General features: G+C 45.1%; 10 protein-coding genes across 10 annotated transcripts; 4 read left to right on the top strand and 6 right to left on the bottom strand.

Annotated features, from left to right (window-relative positions):
- Positions 1-415: 415 nt before the first annotated feature.
- JR316_0001496 (uncharacterized protein) lies at positions 416-2,198 on the top strand (the record flags this gene model as incomplete). Its single annotated transcript, XM_047887300.1, has 2 exons — positions 416-418; positions 471-2,198. The coding sequence occupies 2 exons, from the start codon at positions 416-418 to the stop codon at positions 2,196-2,198; spliced, it is 1,731 nt and encodes a 576-aa protein (XP_047755046.1).
- Positions 2,199-2,792: 594 nt separating this feature from the next.
- On the bottom strand, positions 2,793-4,232 carry JR316_0001495 (Putative NADPH-dependent methylglyoxal reductase GRP2; the record flags this gene model as incomplete). Its single annotated transcript, XM_047887299.1, has 9 exons — positions 2,793-2,992; positions 3,056-3,079; positions 3,136-3,334; positions 3,393-3,472; positions 3,526-3,707; positions 3,761-3,821; positions 3,876-3,969; positions 4,023-4,046; positions 4,116-4,232. The coding sequence occupies 9 exons, from the start codon at positions 4,230-4,232 to the stop codon at positions 2,793-2,795; spliced, it is 981 nt and encodes a 326-aa protein (XP_047755045.1).
- A 1,161-nt stretch (positions 4,233-5,393) lies between these two features.
- JR316_0001494 (uncharacterized protein) lies at positions 5,394-10,010 on the bottom strand (the record flags this gene model as incomplete). The annotated part of the gene is made up of 11 exons (XM_047887298.1): positions 5,394-5,943; positions 6,008-6,621; positions 6,693-7,034; positions 7,093-7,281; positions 7,309-7,545; positions 7,605-7,710; positions 7,767-7,933; positions 7,997-8,243; positions 8,299-8,528; positions 8,586-9,761; positions 9,819-10,010. The coding sequence occupies 11 exons, from the start codon at positions 10,008-10,010 to the stop codon at positions 5,394-5,396; spliced, it is 4,050 nt and encodes a 1,349-aa protein (XP_047755044.1).
- A 209-nt stretch (positions 10,011-10,219) lies between these two features.
- Positions 10,220-12,763, top strand: JR316_0001493 (uncharacterized protein; the record flags this gene model as incomplete). The annotated part of the gene is made up of 10 exons (XM_047887297.1): positions 10,220-10,390; positions 10,500-10,570; positions 10,625-10,757; positions 10,824-11,035; positions 11,096-11,228; positions 11,275-11,412; positions 11,462-11,619; positions 11,677-11,885; positions 12,166-12,540; positions 12,684-12,763. The coding sequence occupies 10 exons, from the start codon at positions 10,220-10,222 to the stop codon at positions 12,761-12,763; spliced, it is 1,680 nt and encodes a 559-aa protein (XP_047755043.1).
- Positions 12,764-14,944: 2,181 nt separating this feature from the next.
- On the top strand, positions 14,945-16,973 carry JR316_0001492 (uncharacterized protein; the record flags this gene model as incomplete). Its single annotated transcript, XM_047887296.1, has 12 exons — positions 14,945-15,120; positions 15,172-15,266; positions 15,323-15,363; positions 15,496-15,534; positions 15,587-15,632; positions 15,813-15,917; positions 15,968-16,173; positions 16,224-16,279; positions 16,331-16,412; positions 16,468-16,574; positions 16,634-16,716; positions 16,828-16,973. The coding sequence occupies 12 exons, from the start codon at positions 14,945-14,947 to the stop codon at positions 16,971-16,973; spliced, it is 1,182 nt and encodes a 393-aa protein (XP_047755042.1).
- Positions 16,974-17,510: 537 nt separating this feature from the next.
- Positions 17,511-18,050, bottom strand: JR316_0001491 (uncharacterized protein; the record flags this gene model as incomplete). Its single annotated transcript, XM_047887295.1, has 1 exon — positions 17,511-18,050. The coding sequence occupies one exon, from the start codon at positions 18,048-18,050 to the stop codon at positions 17,511-17,513; it is 540 nt and encodes a 179-aa protein (XP_047755041.1).
- Positions 18,051-18,825: 775 nt separating this feature from the next.
- Positions 18,826-20,432, bottom strand: JR316_0001490 (uncharacterized protein; the record flags this gene model as incomplete). The annotated part of the gene is made up of 4 exons (XM_047887294.1): positions 18,826-19,020; positions 19,080-19,220; positions 19,290-19,511; positions 19,569-20,432. 4 exons carry the CDS (start codon positions 20,430-20,432, stop codon positions 18,826-18,828), a joined length of 1,422 nt encoding a protein of 473 aa, XP_047755040.1.
- A 571-nt stretch (positions 20,433-21,003) lies between these two features.
- Positions 21,004-22,145, bottom strand: JR316_0001489 (uncharacterized protein; the record flags this gene model as incomplete). Its single annotated transcript, XM_047887293.1, has 3 exons — positions 21,004-21,068; positions 21,118-21,263; positions 21,325-22,145. The coding sequence occupies 3 exons, from the start codon at positions 22,143-22,145 to the stop codon at positions 21,004-21,006; spliced, it is 1,032 nt and encodes a 343-aa protein (XP_047755039.1).
- A 476-nt stretch (positions 22,146-22,621) lies between these two features.
- JR316_0001488 (uncharacterized protein) lies at positions 22,622-23,515 on the top strand (the record flags this gene model as incomplete). Its single annotated transcript, XM_047887292.1, has 4 exons — positions 22,622-22,762; positions 22,824-23,039; positions 23,103-23,201; positions 23,297-23,515. The coding sequence occupies 4 exons, from the start codon at positions 22,622-22,624 to the stop codon at positions 23,513-23,515; spliced, it is 675 nt and encodes a 224-aa protein (XP_047755038.1).
- Positions 23,516-23,768: 253 nt separating this feature from the next.
- JR316_0001487 (Serine/threonine-protein kinase CHK1) lies at positions 23,769-25,688 on the bottom strand (the record flags this gene model as incomplete). The annotated part of the gene is made up of 11 exons (XM_047887291.1): positions 23,769-24,140; positions 24,191-24,254; positions 24,305-24,424; positions 24,475-24,556; positions 24,610-24,717; positions 24,772-24,853; positions 24,904-25,086; positions 25,136-25,200; positions 25,251-25,504; positions 25,560-25,602; positions 25,658-25,688. The coding sequence occupies 11 exons, from the start codon at positions 25,686-25,688 to the stop codon at positions 23,769-23,771; spliced, it is 1,404 nt and encodes a 467-aa protein (XP_047755037.1).
- Between the last annotated feature and the right edge of the window lie 480 nt (positions 25,689-26,168).

The raw sequence follows: 26,168 nt of genomic DNA, 5'->3' as shown, positions 1-26,168 counted from the left end.
TGTATTGCATCTTATATTTATTGTCTAAGTACATTAATGATTAAAACGGTCGATGATTACTAGCCTACGGCCCTAAAGAAATCGCTACATATTTTACGTCTTCTAGAGCTTTTAATGAGTACGGAGGCTAAGAGCTGCCCAGAGGATTTCATGGTGTTTGGCTTGACGCATATATGGGTAACTGCGATACCCAAATCACATCCTATCGTATTCCGAGCTGGGGCATGACCTATTTCTCACAGTAGTCACAACACAGCGCGTATCTTGCCCTTTGACTCCCACAATCCCAACAGTGGTCCGATGAAGTCTGAAGGGCTTGCATCGCCAATTCTTTACCTTATTCTCAAGCTGATTGTAAGGTGATAGAGGAGGTTTATTGGAGGCAAACTGGCGACGTACTAGACGTTTTGCAATCATGGTGCGTTGTTCGTTGTTTCCCTGTATCTCAAACTCTGATATACCTTCTATAGTCTGCATTCACAACGCCATTCACTGAATATCTGCATACCAACTATGTGCCTACGAGTATCGATAGAGCACAAATACGTCAACTGTTAGTCGAGCCAGAAGCGGCGCTTGCAAAGATCGACGACGATATCCGACGACTCCAGGCTTTGGTCGACGAAATCAGGCAGCAAAAGGCATCATTGGATGAGACCATTCACGAACACTACCTGCTTCTTACGCCATTCAGGCGGTTACCTGATGATATTCTAACAGAAATTTTTTGCTGGACTCTCCCAGACATGCACAATGCTTTGATGAGCTCCAGCGAACCTCCTCTCCTACTCGGACGTGTATGCAGTCGATGGAGGTCGCTGGCCTACCACACTCCACGTCTGTGGTCAACTCTGCATGTTCCTCTCCCTGTACCACCAAGCCATAACGGATTAACGTACTGGATGCCTTCTGAAGCGTTCCAACAGCTTTCTGTTGACTTTGAGGGTAAATTCAGGCGACACTGCCAGGCCGTTGTTGACTGGTTGAATCGGTCAGGCAGCCGCCCCTTATCACTTTCTATCAACCCGCGAGACAGCGTTTCTCACACTCATCAACAATACTTCCGCCCGTACCTAGAAATCTTGCTCGCTTTCTCCGATCGTTGGCACAAACTCGAAATATCTATTCCATCAACAGAATGCTCCAGCCTAATCGCCTCTATCCCAGCCTCTTCTGTCCCTAAGCTACGGTATCTCCACTTGAAATTTTCTCGTCGGTCTGCACACGAGAACGTCTGGGCGAGAAGTGGGATTCTGAAAACACCTACTCTGCGCGTGTTGTACCTTTCTGGATTCCCCTTTAGGTTGTCTGGCCTTGAGATGAATTGGTCACAAGTCACCCATCTCATTCTCTCGGATAACTCTAACGCAATAGCGAGGCAGAAGCGGGTCAGCTTGGAAGAGGCGTACAGAATTTTCAGCCTGTGTAAGAATTTACAGCATGTGACACTGGACATTATCGACACCCCAGATGCCGTCAGTCCAACAGACCCCCTGGACCTTCCATATCTTGAGTCGCTAGCAATCATAGACGGCGCGCATTGTATCGCTACTCTGATCGAGTGCTTCAATGTGCCGTCACTGCGCATCATTTCGTACCACACTAACTTTTGGCCTTCAACTGCACGCCGCTCACCACTGATTCTGCTCCTTCTCCGGACCAACAACCGCGTAGAAGTTCTAACAACAGACTTACAATTTTTCATGGTTTCCGACATCATCGAATGCATGGAACTCGTCCCGTCTCTTAGATGCCTCGTCAATGTACGTTCTAAGCTGGGTGTCTCCCGCGAGCAGGCACGGTCGCGGAGCTATCTACCCTTTATCGTCAAATTGATGAAAGGCATCCTCGACATTCTCCTCCCAAACTCCTATCGCGAGTGCCTCTGCCCGAGGCTCGAAATAATCCGCCTGAAAGACTCGCTCATCCTCAGCGATCAGGACGCGGCCAACTTCATCCAAACGAGACTCGAGGCGAGCAAAGAACTCGGCATCGCGCGGCTCACCGAAGTCAGTATCACTTTCACAAGGGAGCCTTTGATCGACATCGAGGCGCATCTGCAACCCTATATTCAGGAAGGTCTGAAGTTGCATGTAGCATTCCCAGCGGCAAGGAAGGTCACTGTTTCTAACTTCAACCCGCTCAATGGACTCGTGAAGCGAGATTCGACATCGGAGCCTTTGTTACCGTGGCTTTAAGAAGGTTGTTGCCTGTGTGCCTGCAGGTACGGGTCCTCTGTTGTATCTTGGCATTGTATATGTATTACTATCGCAAATTACGCCTATGTAGCCTCATTGTTTCTGTGTTTTCTGTAGGATCAAAGGAAGTGAATGAAGCGTGGCTTTGGGAATCCGTAGAATTGCTGCTTCTGCTTTTGTTTCTTCAAGTACCAGCTCGTTTCTACCCAATAGAAGGGGGTGAATAACGAATATTGACCACTGACTGAAAGAGAAAAAAGACCATGGTGAAAAGAAAAGAAGCTGACCCACTACACATTGAAATATATCTCTAAGGAAATTTATGCTGGAAAAAGGGATGTGAGTGTAATTTGTGTGGTGAGCGTCGAATACAAGTCATCAACCTCGTGGATAGCACGTGTGAGAATCGGATGGGGATTACAGCGTCCAGGCAGTCCGCATCACTGTTATCAGAAAGTACGAATGACGAGTGTCAAGTTCAAAAATACTAGAAAACAAATCAAAGCCATTGACTAAGCAAACGGGTATGTTAATGATATATATTTACTGAGTCAAAAATCACAAGCACAAGTTACATAAAACCGACCGTGGGCGTTACGCGAAAAAACCCCTCTTTTCAAACTCGTCCATGGTGGCAGCCATCGTTTCATCCCATGTTCTGTACTTGATACCGAGTATATCCTGAGCTTTGGTTGAGTTGAAGGTAAACATGACTTTTCCCCTTAACTCTGGGTTTCCTCGCTTCAGGATTCCGGAAGTATAGTACTCCGGTTTGCGCATAAACAGATCGTTTCCTGGATTCAAAATGAGTCAGTCCTCTGTAAAGTCGAGATAAAGATATGTTGAGCTAAACGCACTGGCGTCTTGCCATGTCATGCACCCTGGAATTTAGCTGTTACTGCGAAATGCTGACGACAATCACGAGCAAAGAACAAACCTGAAGACAAGATTATCCGTTGCCCACCTGCAGCTTCCTTCTTTAAAGCTTCTACATGAGCAAGAGTAACGTCACCAATATCCACATATGACAGTGTTGCCTGGAGATATTCCTCCGGCTGGTCCATCGCTACAAATTCGTACCATACTTGAACGGAACGGCTGAGCTCATTCAAACTCTTGAAATCTTGAAATTGGGGCTGTATGATGGAATACAATGAATGTCATAGCCATTGTAACGATTAAACAACGCCTTACACCTAAAGCATTGGCAGGGTTTAGGACAACGAGATCCCATGCTATTTGATTTTTATTCTGCGTGTAGAAGTCCCAAGCCGCTTTACGAAGTAAGGGTCAGAGCACATGGCTAATTAAAATTGAAACACCTCACCTTTCTCGGAAAGCGTTTTTGAGGCGATATACTTCTCCACGCTTGAAGAATCCCTTCCGCGCCTTCCCACAATGTCTACGAATTCTTCTGCCCAGTTGTCTTCATTTAGGGTTGTTTGAGACCTAAGTGGAGGCATGACGGCGCCAATTGAAGACGTCAAGACAACTCGCTTGATCTGGTTTCTATATTCACGTTCAGTATATTTATGACTGAAATGACATAAATAACGAATCACCCATGCTTCAAAATGCTATTAAAAATGCTCAAGGTTCCTTCGACAGCTGGCTTTATGTAGACTGAAATTTTCCTTCAGTATCATAGACTCGGGTTGATGGAGTTAGATGGAATACCTTCAGGATCTTCGTCCTTTAGATTTCCAGGAAGAGGAGAGGCCATGTGCTCGACTGCATCCACACCCTTCACCGCTTCATCGAAGGCTCCTTCCTGCCAACAAATTCTAAAAGGTCAGCTGCTGAGGAACGAAGAAAAACCCTTACCTTTGTGATATCGTCCACAATCACCTACTCAAAATTGTCGCCATAGGACGAAAATAATGTTTTTACTTTCTCTCCTTTTCCCTGGGATCTTACTGTCCCGCGAACAGAGAATCCTTGTTCAAGTAGTTCCTTCGCGACACCTGTTGCAACGTATCCGTTGACGCCAGTGACGAGAACTTTGGCGCCGCTATGAGCGTCGAGAACGGGCATCTCGAAAAAGAGTTGAATATCAGGTGGCAGGTGATAGTCGTTCAAGAAGGCGGACGTTTGGCATAGAGCATCGAGAGCGAGTGCATTTTATACTCCTGCTCTGAAGATCGCCCTCCATCAATCGTCGCTTCATTGAACATTGTGGTATACGAGTTCTGAGCGCCCATTTGCTGATTATCGCCTATGCTTGACAAAGTGGTAAAATGATCAAGTCTCCGGCGAGTGACGAACAGAAGCGGCTTCAGACACAGTGCCAAAAAAAGCCTCCAAAAGGTCATATTTCGGGGTAAAGTAAAGGATCGTCGGCGACAATTGGCTTCCGTACCATTTCGACGACATTTTTGTCCTCTTAAAATCGCAGCAGATTTGAAATGGATGACAAAACAATGGCTATTAGTGTAAATTATAACAGACAACTCAGACAATTTTACTCACCATTATGACTTGATGGTTCTCGAGACTCACTACAACTTATGAAAACAGCCTGCCGAGAATATACGTGAGATGTGAGAGAATTAAAATCACATGTGTATGCTGTTGCCCAGGCTGTTTTTCATGTCATAAATATAACACCGTACGCAAAAAGGATACAAATGGAACATCAGCGAAACGGCAAAAAGAATGGCTTGCAAAGTGAGCCATCCAAAGTCTCACGAGAATGATAAGACCATGCGAGGTACGTCCAAAGCAATAACAATTCTTGACGTCACTTCGCATTTCTGTCCAAAGTCTTGACAATTATTGATAGATGATATAAACTTATCAAATGTTGGAACAACCTTGGAAGGAAGGTAGAATGTTAGCGAAGAGAATCCAATATAGGTACCTTTATTCCCGTTTCATTGCATTTTGTTCTCCATTTAAATCCATGAATTTATTGACAGTACAATAATAGTGCGAGTCATCTAAGGTAGTCAAATTCTGGAGATGTATTGGAGCCACATAGAAAAAATTGTGAATTGTATGTAAGATAGCGCTCAAAGTTCTGAGTACAATGAGATGGAATGCAATGTTATTTTTTTTTCTTCTACAATACAATCAAGTCCAAGCTGGCCCACGTTCTTAATTAACAGTGCTAAAAGTTCTCACTTGTACCGTCAAATGCAAGAATAAAAGTAGTAAACGTAACATATCATTAGCATTTAGACAGCTACAGTCAGTTTATAGTACACCGTAACCCTCAGCCTCCTCATCGCCCATGCCCCATGGCTCTTCACCGTCCTCGGCACCAATATTTGGCTCGTAAAGTATACCATTTTCTTCATCAGCTGCCGCAGACCCACCAATTTCATCTTCACCTGATCCGTCACTGTTTAAATCATCATTTTCATTGTCTGAACCATTGCACGAGACAGGGGGGGATTTGTAGCCCCAATCGTCGTCTTCCGAGTTGAAATCCTCAGGGTCGGGCTCGAAAAAAGGGTGCACATCCATATCGTCGCTTAGTAGTTGCTCGTGTTGGTCTTCTTCATCTAGTAGTGCGTCATTGTGATCCATGTGGCCGCTTTCCAAATCATTGTTACCATCATCACTGTGATCTTCTAGATACCCATCCCCATATGCACCTATGTCGTCTATACCATCCTGGGGAACAGCAAAGACGTTTCGGATATCATGAATATCAGGCCGTAGGCCTATTGTGTACTCATTTGTAGAGTGGTGCCCGACTCCACCACCAAGGTACCTCATAAACATATCACGGTCGACAAACCTGTAGTTACAATAGAAAAAATAGGGTAAGATACCGTACAGTTTGAAATAAATGGGTTACTTACATATTAATGTACATAAATCGCCAATCTTCATTCCGTAAATTTATTCGGTTCTTTAGGACAGATCGAGCAATTGAAGGACCTAGGTACTCCCGAGTAGAGCCATGTGCAAATGCCGGTATCAAATGACATGCACGTATGACGTCTGCTGGATTTAAGAAACCAAAAGCTAGAGGCGAAGAGGAATTGATGAAGCGGATACGATGAAGTCGCTTGGTTTTCCAGCCTCCAATGTAGTTGGGGTCGATTTCAAACCATCTTATCCAGAGGAAATTCATCCGGTGAGTTTGATTTGACGTCGCTAACTGCCCACGATGTTTGACATCCACGTGAAAAATTCCCAAGACTCTACCATATGCATAAGGATGGGCATTGTCGTCCGTATTCCCCGAGAGCGTCATGATATCGGCGTGAGTTCGGGCATTTATGGTGTCTTGTTGGCGCCTGACGTCGTAAGTAGTGTAGTTGATTCTTAGAAGTTTGTGTCGAAACATGAGATTGTTGACAATCTGCACGTTGTAGCGGTCTTCATCAGAATAGTACAGATACTCGTCGCTATCAGCAGAATGGCCTAGAAGTCGTGAAAGGAGGTGATTCTTGAGGTCGCGTAGGAAGGTCTAAAGAGTAGATTAGTGAATCTGTCGTGCAATTTGCTAGGAAATCAGAAGCAACAAGCGAGTTAACTTACTTTAAGAGCAGGATCATTCTCATTTGTGTAAAGCCAGCGATGGATATTGTCCTTGAGGCGCTTATTGGCGCTGATATGATGATGAAGCTGTGGTAGAGTAGGCGGAAGTGTGTCCGATTCAATAAATGGGACATGCGGGGCATTGTAAGTGTTGCATTCGAAGTCATTTGAGGATTGTTGTTGTGATCTATCCTTCAGATTTCTTTTTGAACGTTTCTCCCGTTCCGAAATAGCATGAAGAAGACGCTCGCGACGTTGATGCCTGGTAATCTGCCATTCAAAAGTGCGTCCTTTGTTTGTCTTCGCATAGAAGCGCTTTACTCTCCGGTGTTCCAGTTCTCCCTACAAATTGTTATAATCAATAAAAGCAAATCAATATTTGTAGTATGCCGAGACTTACAATCTGTGTAGAGTAGCCGCTGCTTGGTCCATACCTCCAAATTGAGACGACATAATCCCCGAGAGCATGAAGCTTATAAGTTAACATGTTGAATGTTTTTCGTCGTTTTGACTGAGTATTAGAGTCGTCGTCATCGATGGGACCAGAATTCCGTGTTGTTCGTTGAGAATTTGCCGGAAGCTTGCCTTTCTTAACAGCATTTGCTCAACGGCGCACTCGTGCAGCTTCTTCTTGAGGCAGTTCAACTGTGTCGTATTGAGAACATATGTCTTTTGCAAACACCCGGAGAAGTTTTCCGAGTGTTTTGGTGGTCGCTTTGAGGCCATTAAGAGTCGAAGTTGTTTGAAGTCGCAATTTGGCATAAGCGTGCCAAGTACATAGAGTAAACAGCATATCCTGAATAAACTCATCGTGTTTTCGAGGCAGCAAACCCTCAAAAACTGGCATCGAGCACTTCAAAACAAACAAATTGAGCAGAACCTTAATATAGAAAGAACGAGTTAAAACTATACCTGTAAGAGGTCTTCAAAATCTCTTGCTGCGAGTTTCTTCATAGCTGAAGCATTGTTTGAAAACATTCGGATTGTATCTTGGCCGAACGTTTCTACTTGACGATATCTAAGGTTTTAGATTGTCAGTATTGATAGAAGGCTCTATCGTTCAAAGGGAAATACCTTTCGTTGAGCTTTTGGATGCTATTTTCGGCATGTGCATGCAGGATGCGCAATAAATGAGAGAATGTGGCCTTCCACACACCGAGTTCAAATTCATGAAGCAAATCAGGCACAAACATTGAGAAATAATTAAATCCAAATTGAAACAGTCGGGTCGAGAATGCATTCTAGAGTAGCAATGTTTGGTTAGCGATACCTCGTGCATAAGAACCTGACAGAAACATACGTACCCGAGTCGGTGTAGAAGAGTCTTCTTGTAAAAGATTTTCTACTGCAGTACTTTTTACGCCCTTCCCTCGCTCAAATATGTGTTGACGACTTATTTCTACCTTGTGTTGCCGTGAAGCTGTATCAACCCGTGTATGTTGGCGTCGCTGATCGTCTACCCTTGTTCCTAAATCACCAATGCGGAACATTGGCATCAGACAGCGTGGACATGGGCATTTGGCAAGATACCGAATTGTTGCAAGAAGTATTCTAATAAAAATAGAAATAAATACATCATTAATACAATAACAATAAAGAAACTTACTTTTCAGGATAGTCAGCCGAGTATGTAAAAATCCGTGGAAAAATCCGTCGAACTATACCATCACTGCATTTGATGACGATTCCATGTTGATATGCATGCATAAACTCCGGGTCGAGCAACAAAAGACAAATTGCATGGATGAGCTCGCGTTTGAGGTGAGTTATTGTTGCTGAGGATGCAGCCAGACCGTTGAATGCTTTCATGTAAATGTCCTGCAGAAAACTCGGAAGCTATCCAAATATGTCAAATCAATAACATATATACACAAAGTTCAACGTAAGACTTACTGCCGGAATATAAGCAACATGGTGAGCGGCAAAATTTTTAGGTTTTGCACGAAAGTACTGTGATTGATTACCCAGGAAGAGGTAGATGGGCCACAACGAAGCATTTCCGAATTGTGCCAGATGTGTGGAATCCGACCAGAGCATAAGGCCGGCAATAGCAACCTCCAGATTACAGCCAGGTTCTCGAGGCTGCTGCTGTAGTCGGACATGCTCCTCGTAAAATGCCTCCGAGTTGTACAACTCTGAAACAACTCGTTCTGGAGTACTGTCCTTAGTTGGTTGCCAAAAAAGTCGAAATGGCGTATAATGAACATTTTTTGCTGATTCGTCTTCCAACGCCGATTTTATTACCTCAACAAGACTACGATGGTGGACATTAGGGACCTCTAGAACAGGAGCGTGACTTTCAGATTCGTGGGATACTTTTTCCGCAGGCAAGGAAAGCTTAACCGTCGATGTTTTCCAGCTATTGGTCGAAGAAATAGGTAACTGGGGATCAATTTCGTCCAGACGACGAAACTCGCGTTTTGCGCTAAAATTCTCGAGGTGTTTGGTGTCAAAATCATCGGCTAGAAGTACCTCTTGTACCAGACGATCCAGTTCTTGAGCTGACTTGAGATTAGAGCCTGAATAAAACCAGTTTACGAGACGGAATACGGTGGCATTCATAAAAGGCGTGAAGAGGCCGGCATGCCGATTCGAAGTAGCATCCATAGCCTTAATTCCAAATGCTTTCCACCACTGATTGTCGGATTTGCCATTCACTATGGCTAGACCTGGCGCGTCGCACAAGTTGTCAAGATTATCGGCCTCATTGATCTCGCAGGTGGGAAAAGAAGGGTAAACACGGTATAGCCCGAAGTCATTGATTTCGCTACGCAAATATTTGAATTCGGGTTCTGAAGGAGGAGTAGAAGGTGATTCTGGCTTTTTGTTTCGTCTAGAAGGCTCTTTTTTTGGCCGAGGAGGAGCCGGAGGAAGATGTGGCAAGTATGTCGAGGAATTTGGCAGCATATCGGTATAATGCTTGGGGAATTTACGTTCACGGCCACTCCGAGTAGGTACTGGAACAAATGTTGGTAATGTAGGAGAAGCCGGATGGTTCACAGCTTCGCCAGCATCCAGCTCTGTATCATTACGATTGGTATTAATGGCCGCCGTTGGCTCCGTATCGTGCTGTAAACAGTGTGTATAATTGTATTGTAAAAAGAAAATGATATAGAATAAAGATACCGATAAATCCAGCGTATCTTCTTGGTCATTTGAAAGACGCTGACGCTTATTCCTTCGAGATAAAGCTTTTGATGAGCTTTCTATTATTTGTTGTGAATTTCTTGCTGCTCCTTTGCAGTTCCTCCGATGAACAGTCAGAGCTTGCAGATTTTTGAAGGGAGGGGCAGCGCATCCACTACAGGTAAATACCATGGCAAGTAGTCCCAGAAGAAATAGATATATCAGTCTCATTGAATTGTTAGATAGAGGAGCATGGATTGCGTAGTAGAGCGGTAGGGTAAAGGGCCGGATTGTCACTGTGGGACGTGGGTGTCGCGCAATAGCAGAAGTCACGTGAGTCTACTAAGCACCGTGTTTACCTGCATGGTTATTACTTGCCTTCTTTTTCTCTCACTCCCATCATGGCTCCTACTACTTCTTCACGCAATCCTCCCCTTCCTAATTCGACCCACAGTGAAGAAGGAGAATCCGAGACTGAAAATGACAAGAATAACCCTCAATTGGATCCGGAACGTGTCAAGGCCCTTAATAAAGCCCTTGATGGTCAAGGCAAAACGAAGCAATCAGCGCAAGTATTTTTTACCCTTATTTTTTTCCAATCCTCATGTACTGTCTAGGGCAATTCTTAGGCCTTATACCTCCTTTGCTCGGTGGCATACTCGAAGTAAAAACCTGTTTGAGAATTGGTACGAGGTTTTGGACCGAGGTATTGCATATTACATGGACATGTATGAGGGTACCGACATGAAAACGTGAGTTCCAGAAGTTAATATATGCGCATATATCTATTCATATAACCTTCATAGGTTCGAAAACCAGTATCAAAAAGAACTCGACGTGTTCAGTGACATGATCACTCATATCAAATGCTTTGAGTCTGACTTATCCTACTTTGTGTCGCCTCGAAATGTCGAACGAAAGGATGATCTAGCAAAGGCAGTAAGTATGTTCTATGTATACGTGGTTCAACTGTCTAATGTATACTTCTTACTTTTGATTTTCCAGATGATTGCTGCATCAGGGGCAGCCAGGTCCGAGGATATATCAACACTTCAAAGCGCAATAATTACGTATATTAACGAGTGTTCGCCAACAAATAAAGTGGAAATCAGTGCAACAGCAACCAAATCCGAATCGCGCGGGTTCAAGAACAAGGTTCTTGCCCGTCTTCTCTGTCCGATGAAGTATCTTGAGGATTTTGATGCTAATCCAGACGAGTAAGCGTATTATGCTATACCGAAATGATTCTAACCATATATATGCCTTCTTACTTTCAGATTTATGCGAAAGCTCGACGAAGATGTAGTGCATGTGCTTGCTAAGGACCTGCCAACATTTTTGTGGGAGCCAGGTAAGTTTGACCCTGAGGACTGGGACTCGGACATGTTTCGAACGCGGCTTCTAGTAATGGTACGTCTTTCTTTCATTAGAGGTTCGATTCTAACAGTGTTATTAGGTTTGGAAACATATTTTTACCTCCCCATCGTCGGCCCTTAAAGATAAGCCTGGTCAAACAAAAACTCGAAGCTCTCAAGCCAAATTACACCACATGAAAACCGTCACCCCTGCCTCTATAGCATATGCCTGTCTACTCGTAAGCAGTTTAATTCCTTAATCAGAATGTTTTTCTCATTATTGTACAGATTCGCTATTCAATCTCCGGCATTGAAGACTGGCGTATCGAAGACAATGTTTTCGATCGTCAGGGCTTTTACAATTATATAATTTCACTTTTTGAACCAGACAAGGAAGACGACGGGGACTCGGATTGGTCAACAGACACCATAGAGTGGTGGAATGCGTAAGTTGTTTATATCTCATGCTGTATAACATTGAATATATCTTATTTTCTTTACAGAAAGGTCCTGAACAAGGACCCTCGCTCAGCAAAGTCCGAAGAAAATCTGGATGGCCCTTCAACTTACGATACAATTGCCGAACAACGACGAGCTCGGAAGGCACGCAAATCTATGACTATGGCTGCCACTGCTGCAGTTGGGGGAAAGGAAAAAGGAGGATCTAGTCAAGGAAAGGGTGGCGCACCAATCACGGAGTCTGGACGGGTTGGTAAGTCATTGAAAAGATAGAACGTAGATTGTAACCTAACCTGCGTACCCATACCCCCATCCCACCATTCTTTACAAGCTGTACCTGTACCACGTCAACATAATCGATCACAATCTCCCCGTCGTCATGATGTTCCATCCCGTGGTCGGTCCCCCCGCCAATATCTTCAATCTCCTCGTGGTCGGTCCCCTCGTCGCCATCGATCTCGACCACCACAGCAAACACCTTCATCTCAGCACCGTTTAGATCGTAAGGTTCGCAACCACTCACCATCTCTCAGGCGGTCCCCATCTCGCCGAAGGTCTCACTCTCGTCAACCCCGCACGCATTATCACCAGGCTCACTCTCCCAACCATCGTTATTCATCTCCCTTGCATGAAACAACTCGCTTGTATCAACAATCGCGTTCTCGTCGCCGGTCTTACTCGCATAGTCCAGCTCGCAAATTGGATGACAATGGGTATACTCCTGAAAGGGATGTACCGCACCTGTCTTCTCAAACCCTTCGCGAGGCCGGTTCGGAGTTTACAAGTCCACCAGCCATCCAGCACCATTCAAGCTCTCGCTCGTCAGCCAAAGTGCTTGGAAAGCGACCACAACCTGCTGTATCGGATAACGAGTCAGAAAATAGTGGACGGCCAACCCAAAAAGCGAGGTCTGCAGGTGGCACCCAGTCGTCCCCCTCTCGTGCACTGGTATTTAGTGAATCATATTATAACCGCGGCAGTGGCTGGTCTGCTCACTCCTTATGATTCTCCCCTAATTTCTCATACTAACAGCTCTTTGACTCATTCCCAGATCCAAGGCCATTATATCCGGGTTATGTTTATTCGGTTACGGTCAAGTTTCGTTCAAATGTATTTGCTTGCCTACGGTAATCCATACTCTTTGCTCCCTTTCAAAGCTTCGTTTACTGCTCGTCATTTTTATTATACATTTCTGTTACTATCACTGTCGTTACGTGGCTCCTATTACTATGACTGTCGTTACGTGCTGTGTAAATGGTTTTGAATGTCACTACCACGTTTTCTATTTCTAACCAATGGTGTGATGCCTGATTCAAAAATCACAGGCCGGTTATATAGGATACCACCGTCCACCAACCATCGTATCCCATTCTTGAACCATAAATAGGCAATCTTCCACTGGCTTCTAGTGAATAAAAAACTTTGTATAATGTTGGAAGGCAGTGGAAGGCAATAAGAGGGGGTGAGAGTCTGTTTTTGTATTTTATTTTCCTCCATGATTGGTAAATTATGATTGTTCTCGCACATGTTTTTATTACAATCCATGCTTTTTATGTGAACCTAATGTAGTCCATTACCAATCTAATGTAAGACCTATTTACCCGTGTATTTTACGCATTTTATCCCTTGCATTGTCAATGGATCGTAAGGCACACTTGTTGCGGTTTTCCCGATGAACCGGTATGAAAGAGCGCGATGAAGTTCGCAATCAACTTGATGATAATGACAGGGAATGAAAACACCGTCAAACCAAATTTAAACTCCGACTCAAGTTATCGGAACTAGCCTGAGACTTGGCTCATGCCCTTCCGACGATCGCTCAGGCTTGGTCAAGTTCAAGGCTCAGTACTGGTAGCGTTCTTGCCAATTCGCTCTCAATTAAAATGTTCTCATGTCTTTTGTTAAGCAGCTTATTTTAACAAAACACTAGAAACATATGGTTGCATGCCAGTGGGTTCCGAAAAGATAGTCACTAATTGTTACTGAAGATTGAGCAGAAACCGCCCACATATGGGACAAATTCAACTTGATGTACATGCCACTTGAGTCGGTCGTGATACAGTAAGACAGAAGAATATATCTTCCCATGTTTGATATCTACTGAGACTATTGTTCCAAATAAAACTCGCATTAAGGTGGGCTCAGTTCCCGAACTTGTTTTTGCTATAGAATGCCGCTATAGGCGCTATATAGTGCTACACAGTATTAGCGGAGATCTTCCTATGGCTTAGTTCAAGTACAAAAACTGCTATAGAGAACTGGATACTGCTAGATACTACTAGATATTACCTCCATGCATCATTATTTTTAGGAAGAAATCAAAGCTTACCGATCTGAGCAAAATGTTTCTCATTCCTAAATCTGAGAAACTCATTAGGGATTCAACCTATTAGAATGACCTATCGGTCCCTCGTTTCTCTTTAGTTGTGTAAGTGTCCAACGACTGTGGATACTGTTAATGTATCAGATATCTGCGTAGTCACGTAGCTATGTGCATAATGACAACCTACCACGGAGTCACCAGACTTCTACCCGATGTAAAAACCCGAATCTTCGTAGCACTTGACATTGTGTATATCAGGTCTCTTCAAACATGATTTAAAGCTCAATGTCACATTTGGGAACCTTAGGCCTCTTGCTGTCCTGGTTTAGGAACCGACGATCTGGTTTCCTGATAAGAGTTATGGACATCGTTAATTTGTTCGCAGGACGAATCGAAGACCGCAGTCCTGGCATTGATAAGGCTTTACTTTGAGCAATAACGTACATCTTCTCTGAAGTCTGCTCGCTTGATCTAGTTTTCCAGCGCTGTTCGCTGATGCCCTCTGTGAAAAGAATGTCATAGAGAGGGAGAAGCTGATGTCACCGTGGCAATGAGAACAATTCACGAGCTACTCCGCCGGCCTGTCTCCTTTCAATCTAGTCTCTTTTATGTTATGGATTTATACTTGAGGACATACCATGAAGCAGCTGTAGTTATTGAAGTTTGGCGCCCATGACAATATATACAGAGATTATTAGTAGCTGCACAGGTTTTGCATCGATCGTTACGTGCCTTACTTATTCAATTGTATGTATACATGGTTTCTGTACACGGTACTTCTTTATGACCTTGGTGTACATAAACACAGTGATTCTCTGTCAAGTCCTCTGGACACGTTGACGGACCGTGGGCATTGCCAAGACTCTCACCGAAGAAATATAATTAGATACGGCAGAAGCCGGCGGTTTGATGGTTCAAAAAAACTGAGATCCAGCACTTCGGCTACATAAAGGTTAACCCTGGAAGTAATCTTTCACAGATACGTCCTCATGCAGTTCAGAATACCGACCCTCATCTTACTTCTGCGCGCCGTGAGCGCAGCGTCTCCTCATCATCATGCCCAAAGGAAACCTAAAATCGGGCACCCTCAACCAGCACCGGAAGAGTTTTGGTTCCATGTAACTGTTAGTGCATGCCTCGTGCTAGCTGGTGGTATGTTTGCCGGGTAAGCAAGTTGAGTTTAAAGGTATCAACATACGTTTATACCTCATCATAGGTTGACATTAGGACTCATGGGACTTGATCAATTACATCTTCGAGTCTTGGCTCACTCTTCAGAGGATCTCACGCAAAGACGGGACGCTCAGAAAGGTACAGTCGCGCGAGTAAACTTTTTTTTATTGTAGTTGCATTTACCGCATTATCAGTCCTTAACCTGATGCAAAGAGGCAAACACTGGGTACTCGTGGTATGTAACTACCAGTTGTGTCAAATCCTCCACCATTCGTTAAAACCAACCAGGTTCTCTTGCTCGGAAACGTGGTTGGTCTCAATATACATGTCGTTAAAAAGCACTAGAACCTCACAACGATTTTTGCAGATCGTAAACGAGAGTCTTCCAATATTTTTGGACTCGGCGGTAGGTTCCTAATGGGTCACCACATTCTAATCACTCTAATCTTCTAATTCAGCTTGGTGGAGGATATACCGCCATCGCAATATCAACAGTTTCCATCGGTAGAGCATTTCAGTTACACGAGGTACCCCGATTTAACTGACATTTTGCTATTTCAGTCATTTTCGGGTAGGCTTCCGCTCTGCCTTCTGGCGTTTCCGTTGACTGACTACGTTGGACCATTTCCTCCGCTAGAGAGTACGTTTTCTCTGTCACCTGCCCCAAAATACCCACGCTGATAGTAGACACTTCAAAAAGAATCATTCCACAAGCGGTCAGTGTTCGGTACGGTCTATCAATAGGTGCAAAATGTGCACCGTTTGTCCTCGGAATGATGTTTCTTCTTTGTAAGACTATCCAAATGGTTGCATATCTTCCGACGCTTATCGGATTCCAGCTCCCGTCGCATGGCCGATCGCCAAACTGCTCGATATGGTCTTGGGGGCAAATGAACAACATACGTATAAGAAAGCAGAGTTGAAGACGTTTCTCCAGTTCCACCGGACCGGCGACGAGCCTCTGCGGGAAGACGAAATTAATATCCTTAATGGAGTGCTGGAGCTCAACACGACAAGGGTGGAAAGCATCATGACACCCCTGAAGGTACGTTGTCTCCGAAGTCACTTAGAGTAAAGGATTTAAAAATGCTTTAGGATACAGTGGTGCTGGCCTCTGACGATATTCTCGATTATCCGGCAGTGCTCAAAATGTATGCCTGTTACTTCATGTCAGGTTCCTGTAATTGATTCTTTCCGATAAGCCTACAGAGTGGATATTCACGATTCCCGGTCCACGAGAAAGGGAACAAGTCTGCATTTATTGGACTTCTCCTTGTGAAAACGGTGCCGAATTGCGCTTTTAAATTCACAGACGCTTGCGCTAAGTTTGACAATACAGCTTTTAACTTACGATCCCAAGGAAGCTTTGCCTGTATCCGCTTTCCCACTATCCATTTTACCCGAGGCACCACCTTCCATTAACTGCTTCCAAGCACTAGACTACTTGTGGGTGTCATAACCTTAAACCTTATTGGCAGGACTCATCAATCACGACCTTTGAATAGCCAGACAGGAAGAGCGCACTTGATTCTCATTAGTCGCACACCTGGAAAAATTGGTGGTGCCCTAGGCATCATAACACTGGAAGGTAACGACCTCATATCTAGCCCTTTCTCTATTGACGGCTCACTCTCATGAAATCCAAGATATAATAGAGGTAAGGATATCACGCTGGCCTACGACAACTTATTGACACAAGTTCATGTTCGCTATTTACAGGAAATTATTTCTGAAGAAATTGTAGATGAAACAGACATGTACGAAGACAATCAGAGCAAGAAACGGGCGCATCGTCAGATGACTACCAACATACTTGGCAGGCGAGTATTCTTTCTGTTCCCATAAATTGGGTACTCAGCTTAATATTGCTACAGCATTGTCGAACATCCACGCAGAGCAGCGAGCACAGAGCATTCGCCTCTAATACCCTGTGCCCCACGAAGGGTACCTGAAGGCAACCTGATCAGCTACGGGAGTATATAAGTGGTACACATCAGGACTCATGAGGGGATATGGGATCTTACATGGTGAAGGAAGAAGCCTTAGAAGCCAAGTAAGTGTATTTTTTGTACAATAAAGGGAACCCGGAAGAAAGTCATCTATCGGACAATCAAACTGAGGCGAACGGTCCAAGTACCCATCGTGAACAATTCATTCATTCATATGTAAGTAATTTATGTGTTCAAACCGTGAGCTCCACGGGCATGTAGGAAGTGTATCCGCTGTGCTGTGATTAAAAAGGGTTTTTACTGGCTGAGGTATTGGTTTGTCATAATAGATATGCTGTTTCCCTGTTAGTAGGAGATTTCTGCTGCAAACCTGCCAATGATGCTCTAAGTAGCTTATCCAATCTGTTGAATTCAATGTCAGTTTGCGTGGCGTTTATGGTAAGTATTGTGTTGTCAAACCTGGGTACATCTGCTCGTCCTCGAAGTCCTCATGCTCTGTCCGACCGCCAGCATATTCAACTAGTGACTCGTGAGGAATGATAACGGAGGACTCCAACTTCATGAAATCCTTGACATACACCCGACCAAAGAGAGAATCGCCTTCACGACTAAAAACCAGCCATTCCGTTGTGGTGAATGCTCTCCATATCAATAAACCCGGTACAAATTTGACGTTCGGTGTCTCAGATTGGCAAATAGCTGCTAAAAGTTGTGGTGATTCACTTTTGTACCCCAACCAATTGACGCCATACCGCCTCTCCGCGTTTCCCTTGAAGCAATCGACGAACGGGAGACCAGGCCACATGCAAGAAATCGCAAGACAGTTCGGCCACTCCAGTATCCATAAACGAAATTCTTCAGGTATCTCTTGGTACTGGGAAAGTAAAGAGTCCACATAGGCTTGTCGATCAAACGGACGGAGATTCTTAAGCGTCCATGAACGAGAGTTGATGAAGTGGGGAGTGTTTATCATGTTATGATAAAGTGCAAATAGGCGTCTCCGAGGTGGGTATATATCTGCGTGAGGTAAAAGACTCCTCCAGTATCTTGACACGCCATGCGCGATGATATACGGCTTGAGCTCTAGGAAGGAAAATACTAGGAGCAGAATTTCTACTGGAAGATTCTGAATTCCGACTTGTGAAGGGGTGGCTACTATACCATTGAATGTCGGCTGATTTGGTTCTTCTCCAACATGCGGTATGAGGCGGCAGCAGTACTTGTAAACAGAACACAGTACGAGTGACGGTATTCTTTCCATAGTCAATACGTAGAGTTGAGTAGAGTAGGATGGGTGTTTCTGTTGAACGAAAACCTTCCCGGACCCCGGTATTGATTTATGCGCTAGAATGCGGTAGACATAAGTCCAGGATCAGCAGTCTCAGGCCCAGCTCACTTCCTCAGCTCATCACCGAGGTGTACGGCTTGGCCGCTTTGCAGGGAGTCGCCGAAACATTGTCGGCACTAGTGGTCGTTAATCGGGATTCTGGTGAAACATGACAGCAAATAGACTACCTGTAATGTCTGGTCATGCGAGATAATGTTGTTTTATCCACCATGTCATTTGGGAGTCAGTTGGAAAGATTTCTAGAGTCTCAGTTGGTGCGTTACACCAACGCGCGCGCGCGGCGCAACTCGAGAGGCACCGGGTTGGTCATGTGATGGAAATGGTTGTATCACCTGACACGGGTACGCGTCGCGACGCGTCGCCTCCAAGTCAAGACGACCATTATTTACTGGTAATTTATTTAGACAGAGGCAAAAATACATGCTTCGAAAGTGGTTCCTTCACAATATCTGATAGATTTCAACACTACGTTCTTGAAATTTCGGCATTTATATCCATCCTGACTGCCTTTAGGTTTGGTAGAAAGGAACGCTGTATTACAAGGCTCGAAGGCGAGAACGTTCCTCCGGGTGACATCAGACTTTGTTTGGCCGGACTAAAGAAAATGTGACAATCGATTGAGCACTTGTTGAAAAAGATGGACATTGGTATTACCGTGCATAAAAAATGGAATCGCCTAATGACCTGGGTAATTACTTCTCCCTGCGTCATCATAACGGGCCCATATGGACCAAATTCTTTGATAACGTTAATGCGAAGCGCCCAGTCTTCGGGGCATGCAGAATAGCCAAGCCACTAATTCAGAAAATAAATGAATTGCGAGTCAACAAATCTGATAACCACAACGATAGCAAGAAAACTTACCCGAAACTGTATCACTATCTCACCAAGAAAAGATACTTCCAACCACTCTAACGCAATAGGGTCATGTGCATCAGGAAAGAGCTCCTGAGCTGAATGCATAGTGTCAAGCCATTCCCACATCCGGATTCCATTTCGGCCATTCTTGTCTGTGAAGAAAAGACCCAGTAAAAGGTCTAACACCGTGATATCAGCATCATTTTGCTCTAAGAAACTGGATGGACCCTAAAATTTTGTGCTTTAGCTAGTCTGAGATACTTTATAACACAACAATTAGCATACATCAGAAGAGAGCGGAAATGGAGCCGCAAGTTGCATTTTCGTGGTTTCATCAGGCGTCTTTACTTCACGTTCTTCCAGAATCGAAGTCCGGTATCCCCCAGGATATACTTGGTATGGGTGCCTCTGGAGTGAAGGGTCGGCGGTGGGTGCCTCTTGTGGCTTTCCTTGTTGTAGATACTGAGAATGTCCGGTCAGAGTATCCGAAAAGCTTGGAAACACGGGAGTGGAGGGAGTGGACTGTCTGCTGGTCATGGTAAGTGTGGGGGAGGGTGGATATGTGTCCACATCAGAGCATATAGTGGACAGTCGAGAAGGGGGTCTCGAAGCAGTGGTAACTGTAGAGAAACTACTATCCCTTTGTAACCCAGCGTTGCCCCTGAGGTTTCTTAAACGTCCTTGTTCTGCCCCATTCCTTTGTTTTCTGTTCCGATCAGAGGTAAACGACGGCTGTCGAGAAACAGGTGTAGAGTCAGTGTTGATTGGGGAGAAACTACTGTTCTGGCTCAACCAAGCCTGAACGTTTGCATCTCGATTGGCAAGAAGTTGTGGATCCTCCAACGCTGACTCTGAATCGTCACCAAACTCAGTTTCTACAGTCAACGGAGGAGACAATGGTCTAGATATAGTGGTGACCGAGGAAAGGCTGCTTTTTCTGCGCACCAATGGATTTCCGCCAGGTCTTGTATATCCCTGCACAAAAGAGGATTGACGTGAAATGGGCTTGGGAGTACTAGAAATTGACGAGAGACTGTTATCCCTGCGCAATAGCATATTATTGCGTATCTGTCTATGCTCTGCGAAGTTCCCGGTTTCGTCAACGTCCATGTGGGCGTCATGGCGCTGAAGGTAGTGTCGCGGGTCCATTGTCTAGGTAGAGAAATGTGGGTAAGTAAAGAAATGCAAGCGCGAAACGAGATTCCTGGATATGTTATTATAGGACAGCAGTTGGCCCATCAGTGCCATATGCGGGCCCTATTCGGCCTGGCCCCCGTTCGCTTTGTTTGCCCATCAGTTCAAATGCAAGAATGATTATAGCAAAATTAAAGGGCCACTTATTGCTGTGTGCCAGTGATGGAATTATTCACCAATCCAGAAAGGACTCAAGGGAACCAGATATCACTAGGACGCCGGTGGTGAGAGGGTGCTCAAAACAAATGAGAGGCCAGCATATTAGATTTAAAAAAGGGAGGGAACATAAACGAGGGACAGGTAGAAAGAGAATTGGTAAAGTGATCGGAGAAGCAGATGGTCAATTGGGATTGCGCTGTTCCGGTAGAGTTCGGGAGCACGATCTGTAGTTTGTTCGAATTTCGATCAAGTTGTCCAATCTGGGTTGTCATTGCGATTGTGCATCCTAGAATAACGAAATCATGGTATGTTTTTGTATAACATTTTTGAGCATCAAGCCACGGGAGGCCGTTCAGCAATGACTCCATTAGCTACGGCTTCTAACAAAATTGGCCGCTGGACCGCTGCCATGTCGTAAAACACCGATATTGACTGAGAGGATCATAAGCCCAAATCATCATACAGTGCAATTAAAGCACACCTGGTCTGCGTTCCCATCCTTTGGCGCGCTGTTTTCCCTCCTTGAATGAAAGGGTCCTGTCTATAAATTTTCTAACTTTCCCAGAAGGCAAAGTTGACGGTGTCTTTGGATGAGACGAGGTCTCCAATACACGAATAGCACGAGTACTATAAAAGTGATGTTATTTCCAATCAAATTTTCGTTGTAAACCGGATACAAAACACATACCCGACGAGCACATCCTTCAAAGGACGAGACCTGTTAGCTCGTTTACGCTTTTTGGAGGGCCGTGAGGCGGGGGTAGAGGTGTCGTTGTCTGTTTCCGAAAAAGTACGCTTTGTATTCGACTGCGACGCAAAGGCAGCCTCGAAAAGTTCGTCAGGGAGATGCTCTGGATTGGTTTTGGTTTTTAGAGGCTTCTTGGAAGGCGGATGAGAATCTTCCTCTTCCTCTTCGTCTTCTTCGTCCTCCTCCTCATCACCGTCGTCGTCGTCGTCATCGAGTTCTGAGCCTGACTGAGAGCCAGATTCGGTATCCTGAGAGTCACTGGCGCTGCCTTCTTCGTCTGATTCGGCATCCTCGTTGAGATGAACGCCTTCGAAACCCTCATACTCTTCTTCGTCCTCGTCCGACTCTTCCTCTTGCGCTTCCTTCATAGCACGTCTCATTCTAGCTTCAAGTCCGTCTGAGGGGCCTTCTTCCTCGTCTTTATCCAAGTCTTCGTCGCCTGAACTGCTCATTTCGTCTTTTTGATCATCTTTTTCGTCCTGATCTTCCACCGCCTTGCTGTCTTCTTTCTGTTTGCCCTTTCCTTTCGATTTTGTTTCAACAAGTCTTTTATTTCTCTCCGCGCGTTCCTTCAAGCTTTTATCCCGCTGCTGATTCTGTGCGCGCCTCGTCTGCCGTTCTGCCCTGAGCGCATTCTGACGGGTGGTTTCGAGTTGTTTTGCACTCTTTTTGGACTGGGAAAGTGAGATGGCTTCAGGAACATCTGAATCTGAATCAGATCCAGTGCTCGAGCCGGCCTTTGATGTAGAACGAGGGGCCATGACTTGTAGGTTGTGGAACAGACTTCAAATATCAAAATGCTTCAAATAATTTCATTTGATTTCAGAACTTTTTTGTGACCGTGGGAATATATCTGTAGGGCAATTTGCGAATCGCCGCTGACTTTGTGGTTTTGTCTCGACTTTCGACATACACTGAATAGCCTACCTACAAGTGGCTCTAAAAGCTTCCGTTTAGTGGCACAAAGGTTCTGTGTCGCAATGCTATATGGATTTACTAGAAACTCTAGCTAGTGGCACAAGTAGGCGGTCGCTACGGGACACTCGTCCATGGGCCCCTGGCGCTCAGCCGTGAATCCTCTCTTTGTCTTAACTGTGCCCTCAATGTGCCCTTGAACAATGTGTAGGCCACGATTTGAGCTTGAACACTTCTACAAATACTTGACGCAAAGTCTTGCCACCGTACTATTATCGTCTCCCCCCCTCAAGGTCTGTCTACACCTCAAGGATTCCAACAAATGGCCAACGTAAACAGTGCCTCAGATGTAACAGAATTGAGAGCCAGCGCCTCGGTTACTCCAGTACGCGTTAATGTAAGTCTACCGGAAAATCAATCCATTACCAACAAAGTCCCATCCTTGCCCCCGCTACCACCTCGTGTACGTCCCTTCGTTCCTGGCATCTGCTGTACAATGACTCGGTCGATTGAAATTTCTCCAGAGCCTTTTCAAATTTGTGCCCTCTCCACGTCTGCCCACGAACGTAGGAGGTCCAGCGCTTTATTGTATGTCGAAATACGGCGAATACGGAATTAGGATGCAAGAATGGTTGTTTACGACAAGACCTTTGAGTGAAATTTTCATTGGTGCTGACAAGCGTTTCTCTGTCGAATGGCTGCGTATAAGCGCCAGTGGGAAGGTAAAAATCCAATTTTACGTGAGTTCGTTTGGCCAATGCGAGTCCCTTTCTGGTTTGGTGGGCATTAATCTAATTTTTTAGTGGCCTGGCTATGGATTCTTTGATGCATGGACGCTCGAGGTTAACATGCTGCAAAAGCAGCCGTCGGGTAGAATTGAGATGATTATGCAGGGCGACTTGGTAAGCCTAGTTATCCAGCGTTTTCACCTTTTATGCACGGTGTGTAGTTCTTCCAGAGCTACTCGTACATTTACTCATAAGTGTGCAATATACAGGCAATTACCATACAAGCCGACGAGGATTCCAGGGGATCACACCCCTTGGGATGGGATGCACAGCTTGCTTCCATCTCTGATGAGTGGAGACTCGATGGCGGCTTCGGCTTGAACTTCTCCCATGTAAACTTGGTTTCTATCCGACACGTCAATGGGCCCGTTTTCAATGCCCATTTCGCTGTACTTCAAAGCGACATCATCAAAGAATACAATCTTTAAGTATTTCGTGACATTCATGTAACCAATTGTCAACGTCGAATGGATCTCCTCACGAGTGGAATGTAATTTGGTGTGTGCCGAAAGATGAGATGATATTGACAGAAATTGATCTATATACATATTGATGAAAAGACAAAACATGATATCGATACAGAGACATGATAGGGGATGTAATTACAAAAAAACGGAAAGAAATATTAAAAGTAGGCAGAGACTCAGGCATAATCATACAAATCAATCAGCTCATGACACTTCATTTCCTGAGAACATGAGGTTCAACCGCAGGACTGAGGATGATCGCCTTCCAGAGCTGCCTCCACGAGATCGGGCTTCCCTCGTCGCGGCGCATCAAGCAAAAGGCGCCCTCTTCGCCGCGATAGGCAAACTTCTCAACGTCCACCCAGCCCTTGAACATTTGCTTTCGCGCGTCCCATCCTCCGATTCGCATCCGGTACACCTCGATCCCGCGCTCGTTGACGATCGGTTCGGCCCCGAGCTTGCACTTGACTCCGACGTCGGGTTGTTCGAGGTATTCCTTGATGAGTGCGATGAGAAGGGATGGGCCAAGGGAGGAGTAGAAGCGGGTGAGATTGGGCGTGTATCGGGAGCCGTGCTGGGTTTGCGACTGGAACAAATGTGAGCAGGATGTAGCGGAATCAAGGGGAAACGACGTACGAAGAGCATAAGGCTTTGAGTGAATTGTGATTTATGTGCAGAAGGCCCGTCCACGTCCATGGCGCTGTACAAAGATGGATTAGCCCCCAGCAATAGATTGGGAAAAGTACGTACTCGTCCGACTTCCCGGTAAAATTGGGAGCTGCAAGGCCTAAATCACCATTTTCTCTGAGATTTTGGGTGAGTCTCATCGCCAATTCGGCAGGATTTCGAGAGGAAGCCAATTGGCTTGGTCTTGATGCCTTCGGTGAGCAGGGTCGATGTTGAAACGAGAATGAGCGTACCTCATAACCCACGAATGCTGGAAAACGTCACGCAAGGTCAGCCTCTTCTCTGGATCAACGGTCAGCATTCCTTTGATAAGTGCTAAAGGAGTTGATGAGCATAATTCATTTTCAGATGGTAAATCCATGGCATACACATAGCCTCATATGGAATTCTGCACCACGGATCTTCAGAAAAAATTTCTCCAGAAACGTATCTTCGGAATTCTGCGCTTTTGGCAGACGGTTCATCCCATGGTGTATCTAATGTGTAATAAGTACCGCGTCCAATGAGAGTATAACCTAAGTTTGACCTACTCCCTGCTAACAGAGTGAACAGAATCACGCCAACTCCCCAAACATCGATCGGTTCTGCGTGATATGGTCTATCGCTGTTCAACTATGAACTTATTTCAGCCCATTCATATCACCAAAAACAATCTGACATACCTCAGGGGCAACATACGGCAAACTTCCACATCTCTCTGTCAGCATCCGGGTTTTTCCAGATTCTTTGAGGCGAAATACTGCAGATAGACCAAAGTCGGTGATTTTGAGTGTTCCGGCGGCGTCAAGTAGCAAGTTTTCCGGTTTTAGATCACGGTGGCACACTCCTTGCTCGTGGATGTAATGCTGAACTACGTTCAGCTTGAGGTACAACAGAGGCAAGTGGGGAGCGTACCATTCCGGCGATAAGCTGGTTAAAGTATAGATGTGCAACTTCTTCGCTCACACCGACATTCGCAGCTAGATTGAAGATCAGACTATAGCGTGACTCTGACAAAAAGCGAGCACACCGATTTTGTCAAAGAGATCTCCACCGCTTGCTAGCTCGAGCAACATGTATATCCCAGGGATGTAAATCAGTTTATGTTTTAGCTCGACGATGACTGCGTTCATAAACTCCAGGACGTTCTCGTGCTTCAGGGCGGTGTGTATCCGCATCTCCTTGTCAAAGGTTTTCCGCTCTTTCTCTGTGGTTTCTTCGGTGAACATGATGAGTTTGCATGCTGCAACTCGGTGCTGGGCTACGTTGACAGCTCGAAATACGCTGCATATATAATTAAGTATCTTGGACATGAAATTGATTGGGGACGCTTTCATACGTTGCGAAACCGCCGCCGCCGATCTGTTCAACCAATTCGAATCCTACAATGATACCATTTCAACATCATCGTTTCAGACATTGATCAACATCACGTACCGACAATTTTGGGGTATTTAGGACCTGCCATGGGTATAGAAATAGTGATGTACAAAGTAGAGTTTAGAAAAGGGGTGAAAGGAGTTCAAGGCTTTGAACAGGAGCGTTCTGGAAGCATTTGGTTCTGTTTACAAATTTCATTGACGCGCGTCTCGTAACAGTCACGTGACAACTCTGTCACCCTTGTGACAAAGAGACTCAGGGTGTCCCATATTTCTCGTTTTCTGCTCTTCTCCCTTTACCTGCGCTTTTACCGAAATTCCACCTCCATCAGGGTGTTACCTCCTGTGTCTCTGATTCTCAGTACTGAAAACTGAGGAATGATGTAATATCGGTCCTCACGGAGCTCACTTAGCACCCATTAACAACAGATCAGGAGTTCGGAAATTAGAAAACTGCGAAGAGGCAAATTGGAAGAGTCGGGCGCTCAAACATTCAAACTGAGATGACGGGCAGCGTACAATCGAGATTGATATGCCTTCGAAATTCCGATCGCATATATTTGCATTCG

The sequence above is a fragment of the Psilocybe cubensis genome, chromosome 1, assembly GCF_017499595.1.
Source record: "Psilocybe cubensis strain MGC-MH-2018 chromosome 1, whole genome shotgun sequence".
NCBI classification, from domain to species: Eukaryota; Fungi; Basidiomycota; class Agaricomycetes; order Agaricales; family Agrocybaceae; genus Psilocybe; species Psilocybe cubensis.
This window is presented reverse-complemented; position numbering and strand designations above follow the sequence as displayed.